This window comes from Marmota monax, unplaced genomic scaffold (genome assembly GCF_021218885.2).
Source record: "Marmota monax isolate L192 unplaced genomic scaffold, Marmota_monax_Labrador192_F-V1.1 WCK01_AAM20220418_F8-fsc00023, whole genome shotgun sequence".
Lineage (NCBI taxonomy): Eukaryota > Metazoa > Chordata > Mammalia > Rodentia > Sciuridae > Marmota > Marmota monax.
In genome coordinates, this window is record NW_026692907.1 from 18,898,874 (window position 1) to 18,914,178 (window position 15,305).

General features: G+C 34.6%; 1 protein-coding gene across 3 annotated transcripts in view; it reads right to left on the reverse strand.

Annotated features, from left to right (window-relative positions):
- The window catches only part of Ptger3 (prostaglandin E receptor 3), a 216,126-nt gene that overhangs the window by 163,869 nt on the left and 36,952 nt on the right, over positions 1-15,305 (reverse strand). The window contains exon 3 of one of the 3 annotated variants that reach the window (XM_046451006.2): positions 10,305-13,345. The exons of the other annotated variants lie outside the window; for them this stretch is intronic. Coding sequence (XP_046306962.1) covers positions 13,328-13,345 — 18 coding nt within the window. The 3' untranslated portion in view covers positions 10,305-13,327. Of the gene's footprint in view, positions 1-10,304; positions 13,346-15,305 lie in introns of those variants that run through there. 3 annotated transcript variants of the gene reach the window in all.

Sequence of the window (15,305 nt, forward strand, 5' to 3'; positions counted from 1 at the left end):
TTACATATTACACAAGTATTGATTTTTTGAAAAAGTCCAAAATCCCTCTATGTATATGTAAAAGTATTGATTCCTTGCGGTTATTTCAAACTTTAAAGCTTCCCTGAAGATCTACTGAATCATTTGTTTCTATATTTGGAAGTTTATTTCTTTTTTTTTCTCTTATTTATGAAACTTACAAGAAAAAAAAACACTAAATAGACTTGGTAGTATTATACAAAAATTTAGTGAATGGTAATGACATGGGCTTATTATTTTAAAATGTGTGGTTTGCATTGTTTAAAAAAAAACGGATCAGAGTAGATAATAAGCTGAGTTTGGCCAAATTCGTTCTTGGCAACATTTCACATTCAGTGAAGATGATCAGATAGTCCAGTTGTAACAGACATTAGTGATTGTTAGGTGTTCTGACTTAACTACCGGAAAATGATTGTTGTGAATATTTTTCTAAATAACGTCTTTGTTGTTTTTATGAGTAAAGTTTTCAAACAAATTTCAAGCCAGTAAGATACACATGGAAACATTAGAAGACTAGCTTTGAAAATATGCCCATCCAGAATTCATTTACATCACATACAACATAATAAAAAGAGGTTTGAAGCAGGGCACTAAGCTCAACAGCTAAATTCCAACAAAATCTTTTTCTCTGACACCACTTCAGACTTTGTGACCATATAATGACAAGTTTGATGCATAGAATTCCCAAGTTGGAAAAAGCCTTAAAGTAGCTATGTATTCCCACTTTCTACTGTAAACTCTGTAGCAGTTTCCCAGCAGTTGTCTGAACATGACAGGAAACCCATTACTCCCTAAGACAGCTCCTTCCATCTTGGGCCACATTGCTTCAGCTCTTCTTAAAATAAAGTCAAACTCTTTCTCTCTGTAGCTTCTTCCCATAAGTTTTACTCTAGCCTTCAGGAAAATAGAGTAAGTCCCTATTCTATGTGACGCTCCTTCAAACATGGTAAAGAATTCACCAGAGCTTTTAGGTGTAGTAAGGTTTGAGGAGAAACTTGCAGAGACAAATATTTGAAAGGATATTAATCAAAACAATAACAATGGTTAACTTTGAGTAATGTCATACAGGGAAGTTTTCTCTGGTCTTTTTGCTTTTTTCCATTTTTTGACTTTTACACACAAATAAAAATTTTAACTACAATGAAGAGATAATGTAAAGCAATTCATTTTAGGAAAAACATTTAAATCATACAAGTCATTAATGAAAACTGAGATTTTACTTTGAAGAATCAGAGAATCTGAAATCTTAACTCTGTAAATGATAAACTTTGGTCTTCTTAGAATCTACACCTACATGTTAGGGGCTCATAAATTAAAAAATTCTCAACTATTCTGTTTACTAATGAATTCACAGCTAGGAATAAATAAATGACTTTATGTACCTGAAATAAATTATTGTTCTGCCTGGATTTTGGTAATTCTATGACATTTTGAACATGAAATGATGATGATGACAATCATGATATTGATGACTAAGTACTGCATGAAGAACCTGGCATGTATATCAAATGGTTTATATAAATTAACTATTCAAATGTTTACAGTAACCTTGTCAACTAGAAATTATTGATCCAATAGTCCTTTACAGATTAGGAAATTGAGGTGGAATTAAGGCTGTAGACATGTTTTACTAGTTTATATTTGATAAAGAACACATAGGTCAATTTGACCAGTTCATATTTGTTTCTTTGCAGAAGAGAAGTATCATCCTGAGATTCACCTCTTTCTCCATGATTTGTTTTTTTGGTCCAAGTTCGACTGAAGGAAATTGGTACAGGGATTTTTCAAATACCCTTTGTGCTACTGGAAACATTTCCTTATCTCACAAAGTGTTTCTTTCAGCTATTTCAGTGCTGTGACCAAAAGACCTGACAAGAACAACTTTAGAGGAGGAAAAGTTTATTCAGGGTTTTCAGTTTCAAAGGTCTCAGTCCACAGACAGCCAACTCTGTTGCTCTGGGCCCGAGGTGAGGCAGAACATCATGGTTCCACCTCAGGGAAGGGAATGGAGGAGGAAAGAGGCTGAAGAGATGGCACTAAGAAGTAAAGAGACAGCTCCACTTACCAGAAACAAAATATTAACCCCAAAGACATGCCCTCAGTCACTTATCTCTTCCAGCCAAACCCTATCTGGTTACAGTTACTACTCGCTTAATACATTCAAGTGGATTAAGGCACTGATTAAGTTAGGCTCTCATAACCCCATCATTTCACCTCTAAATAATCTTGCATTTCTCACATATGAGCTTTTGGGAGACACCTCATATCTATACCATAACACAAAGGTTAAAAAACTTCAATAAATGTATTTATGTTGATATTTCCTATTATTTCTTTTGCATTCTATGAATTGATCTATATCCTTATCTTCTTATCCTAAGTCTTGAGAAGGTTGAATAAAATTTGTAAGCTTATGCATGTATTCAACCTTAGTTGGAAACTGAGCCAACTTAAGAATGCTGAGCTTGAAATCAATATTAATAATTTGTGGTAGCATAATAATTACCATTTATTGAATGTTTAATATGTGCCAGGCACTGGGTAAGTATTTGCATGCATTATTTCATCTGATGCTTACAATAAATGTGTTCTCTGGTGAAATAATTATCATCTTCATTTGTAGCTAAACAAATCAAAGTTTGGAAAAGATTAAGTTAACTTGATTAAGGTCAGCTGATTAATAAGTTAACTAGGATGTGCCACCAAAATTAGTCTGATTTTAGGTTCCATACTCTCAAACACAATACCATATGTTTAGGCCTCCCAAAATAACACTGAGGAATGGGCAAGGGTTTCAGGATGTCTTTTTCTACATTACCAATATGGTTTATGGATTCTTTGAATAATTACTACTGCTTTTATAGCTACTAATTACCACTGCTAATGCAACAACAACAATGTCCCCTCCATATTTATTATACCCACAACTCTTCTGAAAGATTTACATATATTACATTATTTAATCTTCAGAAATACCCTGTAAGGTAAATGCAAAAATTCCAATCCTTTATATAAAGACACAAAAAATCTTAATGAATTTCAGTAGTTTCAAGTTCTATAGCTATTAACTCAAAGTCCCAGATATAACTCCATAACACATACTCTCACACCCCTAAGGTGATCTGACCATGAGACTTCTCATCCAAAACCAAATTCTATTAATTTCATTGGCATTCTCGTTGACTCTTATGTCTCTACAAGGACATTCCTCCCCGGCTTCCAAATGGCTGTGTTTGGCAAATGAGAATAATTCCTAAGGTTGAGTGGACCACTCTTCATTCAGTGAAATGGACGGTATTTTCCATTTAAAAAAACTCAAGCAATGTAATCATCGATTGTTATTTTAATTTTTTTTCTGAACCCCTTGTCATATTAAAACATGCTCTTATGAAATGGTATTCAAAAATTACTGTTATTTTTTTAAAATATGTTATTATTAATAACGAACCATTATGAAAAAATTTCCAGGCTCCACATTTAATGCAAATTATATGGAAGTTGGCAGCCAGAAGGGAATTTATACTGAATCATTTGCCCTAAGCAATGGCTCATTTAATGTATTTTAATTAATTCTAGGCCAATAAAAACTTTTTAAATAAAGATTTGTAGGTAATTGGGTTGAATCCATTCTGAATAAATGTCAACTGAGTCCTGAGCTGTCTGAGACTGTTGAATATTTATATTAAAATTGTCAAAAGGTAATGTTCAAAAGAAAAACAAAACAAAGATAAACACCCATATGCACTGATTTTTCAAGTGAACAAAGCTTGCATGGGTTGCCCTTGGAATTCATTTAGCATTGACAACAGAATTTGAGTTTTAAAGATCTAAAGATTGCATTGCTTTGAGCAAAATGTTCTACACTGTTCTAATCCGTCTGACTGGTGGAAATCAGAGAGCAGTCCATTGAAGAGAAAAAACACTAAATGCATCAAATCTATTTTACCTGTTAGCAATAAGAGAAGGAAGACTCAAAAACAGGGGGCAGGAGTCCTTTCTCAAAGACAAAATATGCTCCACTCTGAAATTGCATTTTGCAGGAAGAAGCTAGAGCAAATTTCAAAATTAAGCTGAGGGAGACCATAAACAAGATGATTCTGCTGCTGACAAATGGCCTGCTGTCCTTTCTTCTGTCCTAAGTTTTACAAATTCTCCTCAGAGTCCCTCTGTAATTAGAAAGCAGAAGTAAAACCTTCTGCTTTTCAGCCTCTCAGCAAGCCTGCTCCCAAGTTACCATCAGGAGAGGCAAGGTGAACAAAAAAATGAAAACAAACAAACAAACAAAAAAGGGCTGGAAGAGATGCCATCTTTAATAAACTAAACCATAATAAGCTCTTAGCTTCCACAAAACCCGCAGGCCAGGCAGGAAGTGGAAATGCAGCTTCTCTGTTCAGACATCTGCTGCCAGGAAGCCATTATTTATTTGCCCCATTGCATAAGTGGTCCTGTAACTAACACGGAAGGGTCTGAATGTTTGCAGGAGTGCACATGTGCCCAGATTGAGCATATGGACATTCAAATTTTTGCTGAGAATCTTGTTTGCTGAATCTAATCAGTACTGCTGGAAAAGCTGACTCTTCGTGACTGCCCAAGGCATCAATAATAGAGTGAATGACTTTTGAAACTGACCAGATAGCAATAATAGAGTGAAAGCCTTTCCTTTAGTGGGTTTTAGAGTAGCTGTCAGAGATAAACTTGAAGCTTCAAAAAAATAATCACCGAATAATTATTTGCTCAGTGATTACATGATGATATTTAACTGAAAATAAGGCATGAGCCCCCGCTTCACTTCTCAATAACTCTGTGGACTTGGTGAGGAATCAGTCTATGAACCTTAGTCTGTTCACCTGGAAAGTACTGATAACAGGATCTACCTTGTGGAATTGACATGAGAATTTGGTAACATACATGAATAAAGATGCCCCATAAAATGATGTCTAACACTGTTTTTAAAACTGGTCTTATTACTGTTCATGCTTGCTTGAAATCATTCTCCTTCCATTCCCAAGAGTTTGGCTCCTTACATATTCCTAATAAGAAGCCTTTCAAAACAAATGTTGCCAAAATGAGTGAATAATTTACCAAAAACAAAGAGACGGAATCTAGGCAACAGGGTAACCAACTAAAGAGAGGTAAAAGAATGAAAAAAAAATTGTGTTCTTAATGTAATGAGAAGATGGACACAGAGCTAAACCTAGCAAAACAGAAAATCAACATATGAAGACTAAATTTGATGAAGCAAGAAATCATAATGTAAGTATAGAGATAGGGTAACCTATGCTAGAAGAAAGGTTAAAAAAAAAACTGAATATAGGGTCTCTGGGGGCCAGAGTGGTGGGGTAGGGGTTAGGGTTAGAATGTGATTGTGGGTTTCATAAGTCTTTTAGCACAATTTATTTTTATAAAGAGTTGTACATATTTTACTAACAAATTATTCAAGAAAAGAATTTATTTTAGAAAAAAATACACAGTTGAAGTATAACATCTCTCTCTCTCTCTCTCTCTCTCTCACACACACACACACACACACACACACACACTCACACACACTCACATGCACACATACATACAAACATTACTAAGCCCAAATGTAGAAAAATCTCCCTGACTTAACTCTTGCAACAATAGTTCCTGAGCTGCAAATAAATAAATAGCACTCATGGTCTACTGAAAGCACAGGATTAGGTAGTTTAGAGGGAAAGGTGGGAGAAAAGATTAACAAATGCTAGGCTCCCCTATTCAAGAATCTTAGAATCGTTGAGAAAGAGCTCAATCACAAGAGGGAGGGAGGGTGGGAAAATAAAAATTCTTTTTGGTGAAAAAAAAAAAACAGAAACTTTTCATGAGTATTGTTCTCTTTGTCTCCTAGAGGTTTCATTTGTCTCTAAGACTCAGGAGAAAAAATTCGTCTATGAGAGGATGAGCTTTGTTTCCAGAGGCCAGACACTACCAGAGAGAAGGGAGGATCACTGTACCTAGATACATCAATCCTTTATTCTACAGATGAGGCTGAAGCTAAGCATCTTTCCTAGGTTGACACGTGAGGTTTGGGACCAGAATCAATCTTCTAACATAACTTGGGCATTCTGGCAAGTGTGCAAATGCCCAATTTGAAACAGGGAAGGTTGTACTAGACCTGTTTGAGATAAGCACAGTCACAATTAACTTCCCTCCACTAGTGAAATGAGAATAATAAAATAATATCAAGCACTCATATAGCACTTTCAATAGTGTCTTTATCATCTAATTTAATCCTAATAATGCTTGTGCTGATGAGAAAATTCCAGTTTGAAGAAGCTTACTGAATTGTCAAAGGAAAATAACCTGTGAATAAAAAATCAGAGTTGTACCTAGGCACTTTGTTCAGTGGGGAAGCTTTTGTTTTTAATTATGACACAAAAATAGCATTTTTGTGAAATATGACTTTATTTGAAAAATACTTTCAGTTCACAGTTTTTTTAGTAGTGATAAAAAAGTAAATCATTTTAGCTTTGAATTATTAATTTTCTGAATGGATTGTAGCAGGTATATTCAAAATGTCCATGGTCTGAGAAAATTTAGGATAATAAGGGTTGTTCATATTTAATTAGGTCTGTACAACATTTAAGGCCCTGATTTCCCTTGGCATATATATATATATATATATATATATATATATATATATATATATATATATATATCAAGATTAATTCTCCAAATATTTTCAAGTAAAAGTTAATTTTGTACCCAAATGCTTAGTAAAGATGTTAAAGCAAAACTAAACTAAACTAAAATAAAATAAATGAACAAGAATTACTGAAAACAGGACAACCAAGAGCCATTACTTTTCTCTAATAATGGCCTTTCGTGGATCTTCTAAGAAAACTCTAAGCCACTGACTCATAAAAATCAACTTGCTATGTTATGCAGATACTTCCACAGCTGACCAGTTCATGGACACACATCCAGAATGTAAGATATTCTGGTATTAGAGAGCTCTAATTGACAAATACTTTGATGCTCTAAAAATCTCATTTCCAATCTTCCTCAATAAAGCAATAGAAATACAAAGATAAATGTCATTAATTGCTCCATACTTTTCCCTCCAGAGATGTACAAACTGTAAACAACAATTCAGCATTCTACTAATAGCTTTAAGGATTTCCTTAAAGCATTATTAATTTTACATTTGTAAGAAGGTCTAGTGAGTGCATGCCTTGCATTTTTACACAAATGTTCAATCAATAAGGTAATTCTTGCTGTTTTCATTCTAAATAGCAATGCACAGTTTGAATGTATAAATAAATAAGTCTACATACAGACCATAGAAAAATGAAGTTATATTCTAACCAAATAGCTTGTTTGTGTATAGAGTATGTTTTTTGTGGGGGGTGATATTTTAATTGAATTTTGAAAAATGACATTTTAAATCATTCCTGCTGAACCAGCATGAGAAAATACTAAAACAACCTCTTGGCTGAAGGCAAATGTCATTGAATAATTTGTAATTTATTTTTTTAAAAATTGTTCTTTTACTTTTTAACTTATTTTATGATGAAAGTCACATATTTCTCCTCTTTTGAATTGGATTTTGTTGTTTCTTATCCTCATATGATAATTTTTAAAATAATTGCAGTGTCTAATAATAACTCTATCTCAATTATACTGCTTTGCATTATGGTTGTATAGTGAGATATCAGGGAATCTGGGTATTCACAGGGAACTAATTATATTGGTTTGAGTTATAGTTTTAGGTTTTCTAAACAAACCTGGAAACTCACTTGGGCCCTTAAATCATAAAGTCTCTGTCACAGCAAGATTGCTTAATATGTGTCCATAAATTCCTAAGAGGTCTATTAACAGACTTTTGGGGAGGGGGTTGCATGACTTCTGACACTTTACAGAATCCTCTGTGCTTTTGATAGGGAGGGGAGCCAGATCTTTCCTCTGGGTCTTAGAGGGGCCTCTGATTCCCAAGTGATAAGGAAACCATGAGCTATAGCACACTTGTGTACTTTCTAATTGAATTTAACTTTAAAAGGCCTCAGCAGGCTATAATTTCAGAATGAATTTTTTCCAATGTCCTTTTCAAAGTCAGATTCAAATGATCTTGTATATTATATTCAGTCTTCTTTTAAAAATTACATCAGTGTATTAACACAGATTATTCACAGTCTTTGTCAGCCTCAAAAATTATAGTTAATTAATGAGTAATCTTATTCTAATTTTTTTTTGGTCAGATTTGGTAAGCAAGTCCATCTTCCCATTTTATATAAATAAGAGGTTTAAGTAGTGTCAGTTATAGAGATCATGACTTGAACTCTGTTATCAAAATGCATGCTAATGACTCTATATCTGAGGAATCATAGATGAAGGCAAGAGAGGCCCAACCTTACCAAGAGACATTTGCCCAAGATTTCACAGTCCTTTTATAAAAATCGTCTTTCAGAGGAAGTGAGGCTTCTACAACTCTGTCACACAAACCGATGTGCAGAGCCCATTCTCTCCTACGAAGCCACCTGTCTGGAAATGTGTCCTAAGTCACAGAGAATTATAACAAGAGTGTTTGAAAGTTCCAGGAGAAAAGGACTCCCTTCAGATATCCCTCTGAGAGACATATAACCCTAGGGCCTCTTATCGAAAACAGAAAAGGGATTGGAGGCATCAATAGAAAGAGGATACTTTCTGAGAAATTGTATCTCCTCATCTGTGAATGGGTTTATGTGATTATGGAAGCTGATCAGGGCCTGTGGTGATCCAGGCATTGTTGTAGTGGTCGCACCACATTTTTGTGCAGTCAGACATAAATGGGTATTCTAGAGCGTCTACTCCAGGAAGTACAACACCGCCTGTCAGGACCAAGGCCTTGTCCTGCAACTACTACATAGTGTCAATTTAGTGGCCCTGGCCGTTGCCAAGGCAGAGGTTCCATCTGGGGTCTCATGCCTCCCATGGCAACTTTGGCAATGTCTGGGGCTATTTTTAATGGAACAACGAGGGACACATTACTAGAACCTAGAGGGTAGAGACCAGGACTGTCATTAAACAACCTAGGATGTGTAGGATCTACCCACATTCTCCAATGGCACTAGAACTCAGTCAAAGCTTTGAACAGAGTAAAGTGAAAATATCCTGAAAAGTTCTTTCCTCCTGGGTTAACAGCTTCTTCTTTCTCTGAAACGTCAATTACATGTCATCTTCTCCAGGAGACTCTTTCTCATTTCAGCATCATGTCCCCCAGGGGCTCTCATGGTGCCATATGCTTATTTCCTATTCCCCAAGTAGATTATAAAGGTGTTGAAAGTTGGGGGTTTTCATTAATCCTTATGTCTTAGCACCTTCCAGAACTTGAATTATAACAGAATTATAAGTACACAACAGCATATGTTGAAGGGAAGAACAAGCCTGGGAAATGGCTTGGATTCTCCGTATCCAACATCCAGACTGGATTTACTCAAGACTATAATCAAAGCACAAGGGCATCAAGGATCTTTGACCCCATGTCCTTTGAGGACATGAAAGTGGGGAAAGTCTCACCCCGTGGCAGTGTTGGCAGTCTATCACAGAAGTGCACATTTCTGGGCAGCCATACCAACAGCAGCTCTAATGATTTCTACCTGAAATGCTATACAATGAAGATGGTAGAGATCCAGTCCCAGGTCTTAGAAGCCTCCTGAGAGAGGAATGAGGGACCAACATTCTCATATGACTTTTCTTAGTGGGAAGGACAGCAAGCTCAATGTGCCACTTTTAATGAACTTGACTGTGCAGTCTACATTCAACAGAGATTTTTTTTCCCTTCACTGAAGGAAGAGTGGCCTGAATAACATGCAGAGCAGGGTAGTGGGACAGCCCAGCACTCCTCTCTACGAGGACTCAGCTCTCACCAGTACCTAGATATTGTCAGTTGAAGGATCTGATTATGAATAGGCACAATTCTTATCTTGGCTGCCTGTAGACTACATCAGAATCCAGAAGAAAGAGGAAAAACTAATTCAGAATAATTTGTAATGTGCTTTTGTGTCAAAGACAATAATCTTGGAATTATAACCTGAAGAAGTATCATGTTGAAAATGGGAAAAGAATCTCTCTCTGATTCTAAAAAATTAATGATACTTTTTTTCTGTGCATGATTATGGAAAATAAAACAAAATGATCTAATTGTGCCATACAGCATTGGGCTGCTGCATTATATTGTGTTTTTATTTGACAAAGCATGCCAAACAGGATTTTGACAAAATACTTAATACAATTGTAAGTTAAATATTCCTGACATGGGTTGGCATCAGGAAAAAAAGACAGGGACATTTTAGAACATTCAACTTTATTTTCCATTGACAAACACAACATAAATAACATACATTTATTAAATACACAGACTATCTATGACTTAAATGCCATAAAATTCTAATGTACTTTTCATAGTCTCTTTTATTCTTCATCTACACAATATTAAAGATCAGCCATTAAAACACACTGGATTATATTTTTAAATGTACTGAAGATAACTGCACAAAGTCTTTACATAGAGGTGACAAAACATACCTTCCCACTTAGCCAACTTATGTAGGGATGGGATGCTGAGGAGAGGGCATGGAGATCCACATTCTTCTATACTGATCTTCAAGTAGGGGTTCAAGTTCCAGTGATGGAACTTCCCTAGGTGCACTATGTAAATGGAACTATATCTGTTTGTTGTGAACAGATCAATATAATCAAAGCCTATTTTTAGTCATCTTAGACAGTCTCATGCCATTTGTACAGAAACATTTGATAAGAGAGAGTAGGTAAAATAATTTCCTCCCTTTCTTCAAGACTACCCGAGTGAACTTGTCATTTTCTTTTACAGAAAAGAGCCGTGGCCCTTCCTAGCTTTGTCCTATCAGTGAGCAAAGGTGCAAAGATAAATGAATTCCATTCCTCTCTTTGCTTCTGTAGGCTGGCCTAAAAGGACAAAATATTTTAACAGGATGGAAGTGAACAGGTTTTCTCCCTTATCCTTAAGTTTTCTATCCCATCTCCTGTGCCTATATCCTTCCAAAAGTAGAATATTGAAGAGTATCAGAAAGTTGTATGCATTTTACTTTGTTTACTAATACAGCTTTGCTTTCTCCAGAAACTAAAAATTATATAAGGAAACTATTTTCAAATTACTATTAATGGATGATTGGCTAGACTTCAGCTGGGTACCTGATTTATACTAATTGATACTAATTAATTAGTATTAGTTATACTGTTTGATACTAATATCAAAGAATTAATAACTGATTTATACCAATATCAAAATATTCCAATTCTAGAGATGGTGACAACAAAATTTAGAGTTGCAGATTTGAAAATTATTTTATATAGGAGGTCAACTCCAAAGTGCCCTCAAAAAAAGGGAAAGAATAATTTGTTCCTGGTGATCTTTCTTCCCTTCCTCTCTTTGTTCCCATAATAAAGTTTCCCCATCACATCAGACTCAGATCTTTTCACATTCTAGGGCACTGGCATATTAGAAATGTGAAGCCACTCTCTCTCCTCTGAATACAATCCTGGCTTATCTCCAGTTGTAAATCTATCTGTTACTTTCTCTCTACAAGAAAATAGGTAGACAGGTTAGAGGAAAGAGGAGTAGGGAGAAACAGACCAGCTCCTAAAGAAGAAATATGTAATCCAATAGGTATTTGGATTGCTTATTATGTGAAACTCACTGATGCAAAGCTTCTGGAAATAATTTTCATCCCCAATAAAATAACCGTGTGACTTATAAATGAATACGTTGCATATCTGATGGAATTGTATTTCTAGAGGCTCATAAGTTACTCTGCTTGTGTTATCATAATGTCATGGTGTGTAATGGACTCTTCATCATAGGAATTATAAGACAGAATACATCAAATAAAATATTTCCCTAATTCTCTGATTCATGTTTCATCTGTAGTCTCCATCTGTTAGTTTCCTTGTAATGCTAAACTGATCTCAACTACTTAACAAATGTGTTATATGAATTTAGACTGACTTAACTTTCATAAACATGTCTACCACATCATGAAACATCACAGACATATTTTACCTCTTCTCAGCATATTATTGCAAGAAGAAAAAACATTCGTATGGACTTGGCCACAACTGCAAGATTTTGTATATTTATTTACACCTCAATTTTAATAGATTTTGAAACATGTAAAAACACCAAACAAGCAATAAATAAGAATCTGTGAAAAAATATGTCATGGCCTACGGCATAAAGTTTTTATTTAATTAAAACAGAATTTTTGAAGTTATTCTAATTAAGCTTTTAATGTCTTTATATTAATAAATCGTCTGCAGTCTCATTATGTCACTCATCTAAGCATCTTGTATATTTCAAGAAGATTTTGGGACTGATTTGTGAAAATAAGTAGGCAACATACAAGGCAAAAGTTTCAAAGAACAAATTTTTTTTTCTGTCTCTAATTTGATCTTAATCCAAAAGAAGTATAAAATGATTGTCACATGCTGAAGATCAAAAGTGGATCACTAATTTGGAGTCAAGCACCAACAAAATGTAAGAAAAACATTAAATAAATAAAAGACCTAATCTACTTGAAATTTCTAATATTGGAATAGCGACAAGAAGTGACCACGTTCTCAGAATACTGCCTGTCATACTTTTTGTTATTCAATGTCAGCATGGCCAGAGGATCTTTCATAGTTAACTTACATGAGGTTGTACAATTCGTTTCTGTCAAGTAATCTTTTATAGAAAAAAAAGTTGCATTAAGGAGACATATATGTGTACCTTTAACCCAGTGTAGTTTAAATCTGGTCTGACTAAACACTTGCATTTACTTAGAATATCTTGGTATACAGCATTAGGTAAATTCGGTATATATTAAAATAATACATTTTGTTTCTTCAACTGAACACTATTTTTAAGACTTTTGCCTTTGGTTTTTTTGTTTAAAAATTAACTGTTCGTATTTGAAAAAAATGCCTTCCTTCTTTTCTATGACAGAGCACAGTGTACCTATTTATTATTTGAAAAAATTATACACACTGTGGACATTACATATATTTTTACATTCCATTCACTTGCTTCTTTCCTTGTGGTTTTCTGTGTCTCTAATTGCTTTTTTTAACTAACACTTTGAAGTTTAGGAATTGTCATAATTTATGCATTTTTTTTCCTGTTCAGATATTTTAGCAGATTGCGTACCCCCACCCCCCCACAATCCCAAAAGACCCTTGCCACAATTAAGCTTTTCCTCCTGTCAGATCAGCAGGATGTCCGTAGAGGTTATTGTGGTCGGTAGTTTCCTCTTTCTTGTAAATGCCAGGTTTACACACAAAAGGTGTGCCAGAGTTAGTCTGCAAGCTTGTCCTACAAAAAGATATTATCTCTGTTTTCTTGGTAAAATCTTGTGAAACCTGTGCCCCCGCCCCCATGGGTATAAAGTTCAAAGAAATTTTCTGAAATCTTTGTTCAAAGGAAAAATTCTAGAGCCACAAATCTGAATCCTGCAGTCAAGAAACCTGCTTCCTAAAAATTCTTCAGGTGTCCAGCCTCTTCTGTCCTACTTCAATATATGCAGAGATAAACAAAGTATCTGAGAATAAACTTAAAGGCTAATCAACTTGCACTTAGAAACAGATATGACTCTCTGCAGTAACCATAGATGTCCACTTTCTAATGACCCTAGAACCTTTGTACAACATTCTGAAATCTAATCTCAATTATCCTCAAAGACTGAAATCATTTGGGATTTTTATTTCTGTTTGGGTTTCCCTGGACTAACACATGGCTGTCTACATAACAAAACTCACATGTTATTCATACAATTTATTCCTTTTCAAGCTTGTTTATAAATGGCCATTTATCCACTTCTACCATGTATCTCCTGGACAGAAATTTATTTAGTGTTGAAAATAAGTTTCAGGCTCTTTTTTCTTTCTGTGTTTTAATGAAAAATGATATTTTTTGACAGTAATCTCCATTATCATTTGGAAATATGACTCCTAAATTATTAATACAAATAAAGCACTTTGTTGTAAAACAACAGGGTACTGCACTTTGGAAGATAAATTTGTATCCCCGTAATTAAATTAGCAGGAATCTTTCAATTTATCAGCTTTCTGGACTGCAGTGGTATGAAGCATGTCAACATTATGGCATGTGCCCCACCAAGGAGCATGCAGCTTGGGGAGACTTTCATTCATTCACTGAACAAGCATTTATTTGACAATTTTGATTTTCCAGATGCTATAATCAAAACAGGCTCATGCCATTCAAATCTACTATCTGATTATCACTGGGGGTCAGAGGACCACCCACCAGGAAAAGTTTTTTTCATTGTACAGTCCATTAAGTTCCTTGGATTTCCCCCCGCCCCATCCAGAGAAAAAAGTAGGTAGTTTTGTCCTATACCCTGTGTAGTAACCAATGGGATAATGTAATTCTGTGACATATAGAAATTTTTATAATGGGGTATAGAATAGGTTTTCCCCATCTTTTTAAGAAAATCTTGATTACTGAAACCATCCTGAATTATATGAGCACTTTCAGCAGATTTTTATCTTCTGACTCAATTTGACATGGTGACTTAAAGTGATTGTTCCTGATTGACCCAAGCTGGTATATACACATATGTAAATCTAATAGATATATCATACATGTTAAAATTAATAATTTTCCAAATGCCTACTTAAACACAAAGAAAAATGCCATTTCTATAAGAAGTATAAATAAATCTCAAACATTGAAGAACTAGAAAGCAATGAACTATAAATTAAAATCTTCACAAGAAAATGTTAATGAGTTTATAAAATGAAAATATCAAAGAATGTGAAAAGTATCTTGTGAAGTCTTAAATTACAGGATTGTTGCTATCAGGGAAATTTTTTTTAAAGTGCAATTCCCCAAACTTAATGTAGTGATTTATTTATGCCACAAAGATGTTAAGCCTAGCTTTCATAGTTTGTATGTGAGAGGACTGTAGAGAAAAGTACCAAATATTAATGCATATTTAGATAGAGCCACTTTGAAGACAGGGGACAGAAAGTTAGTTGTGAGAAGTCAATATCAATTTTCTCATTCAAATGAGCCAAACTATGGAAAGTCTTTTTTGAGCTTTCTAAATATTTGCTTGTTTTACAATCCAACTTGGTATTTAAAGATCCAAAAGACTTGAGAATTCTTCTGGTGGAAAAGTCAAGGGAAATATACTAATATGTAGTGTTCAAATCAGTCCTATATAAATAGCATTTGGAAAAATCACTGATTCTCATGGATCACTTTCATGAATCATCTCCAGAGTTGTAGGAATGTAAAATGTTTTCAAAAG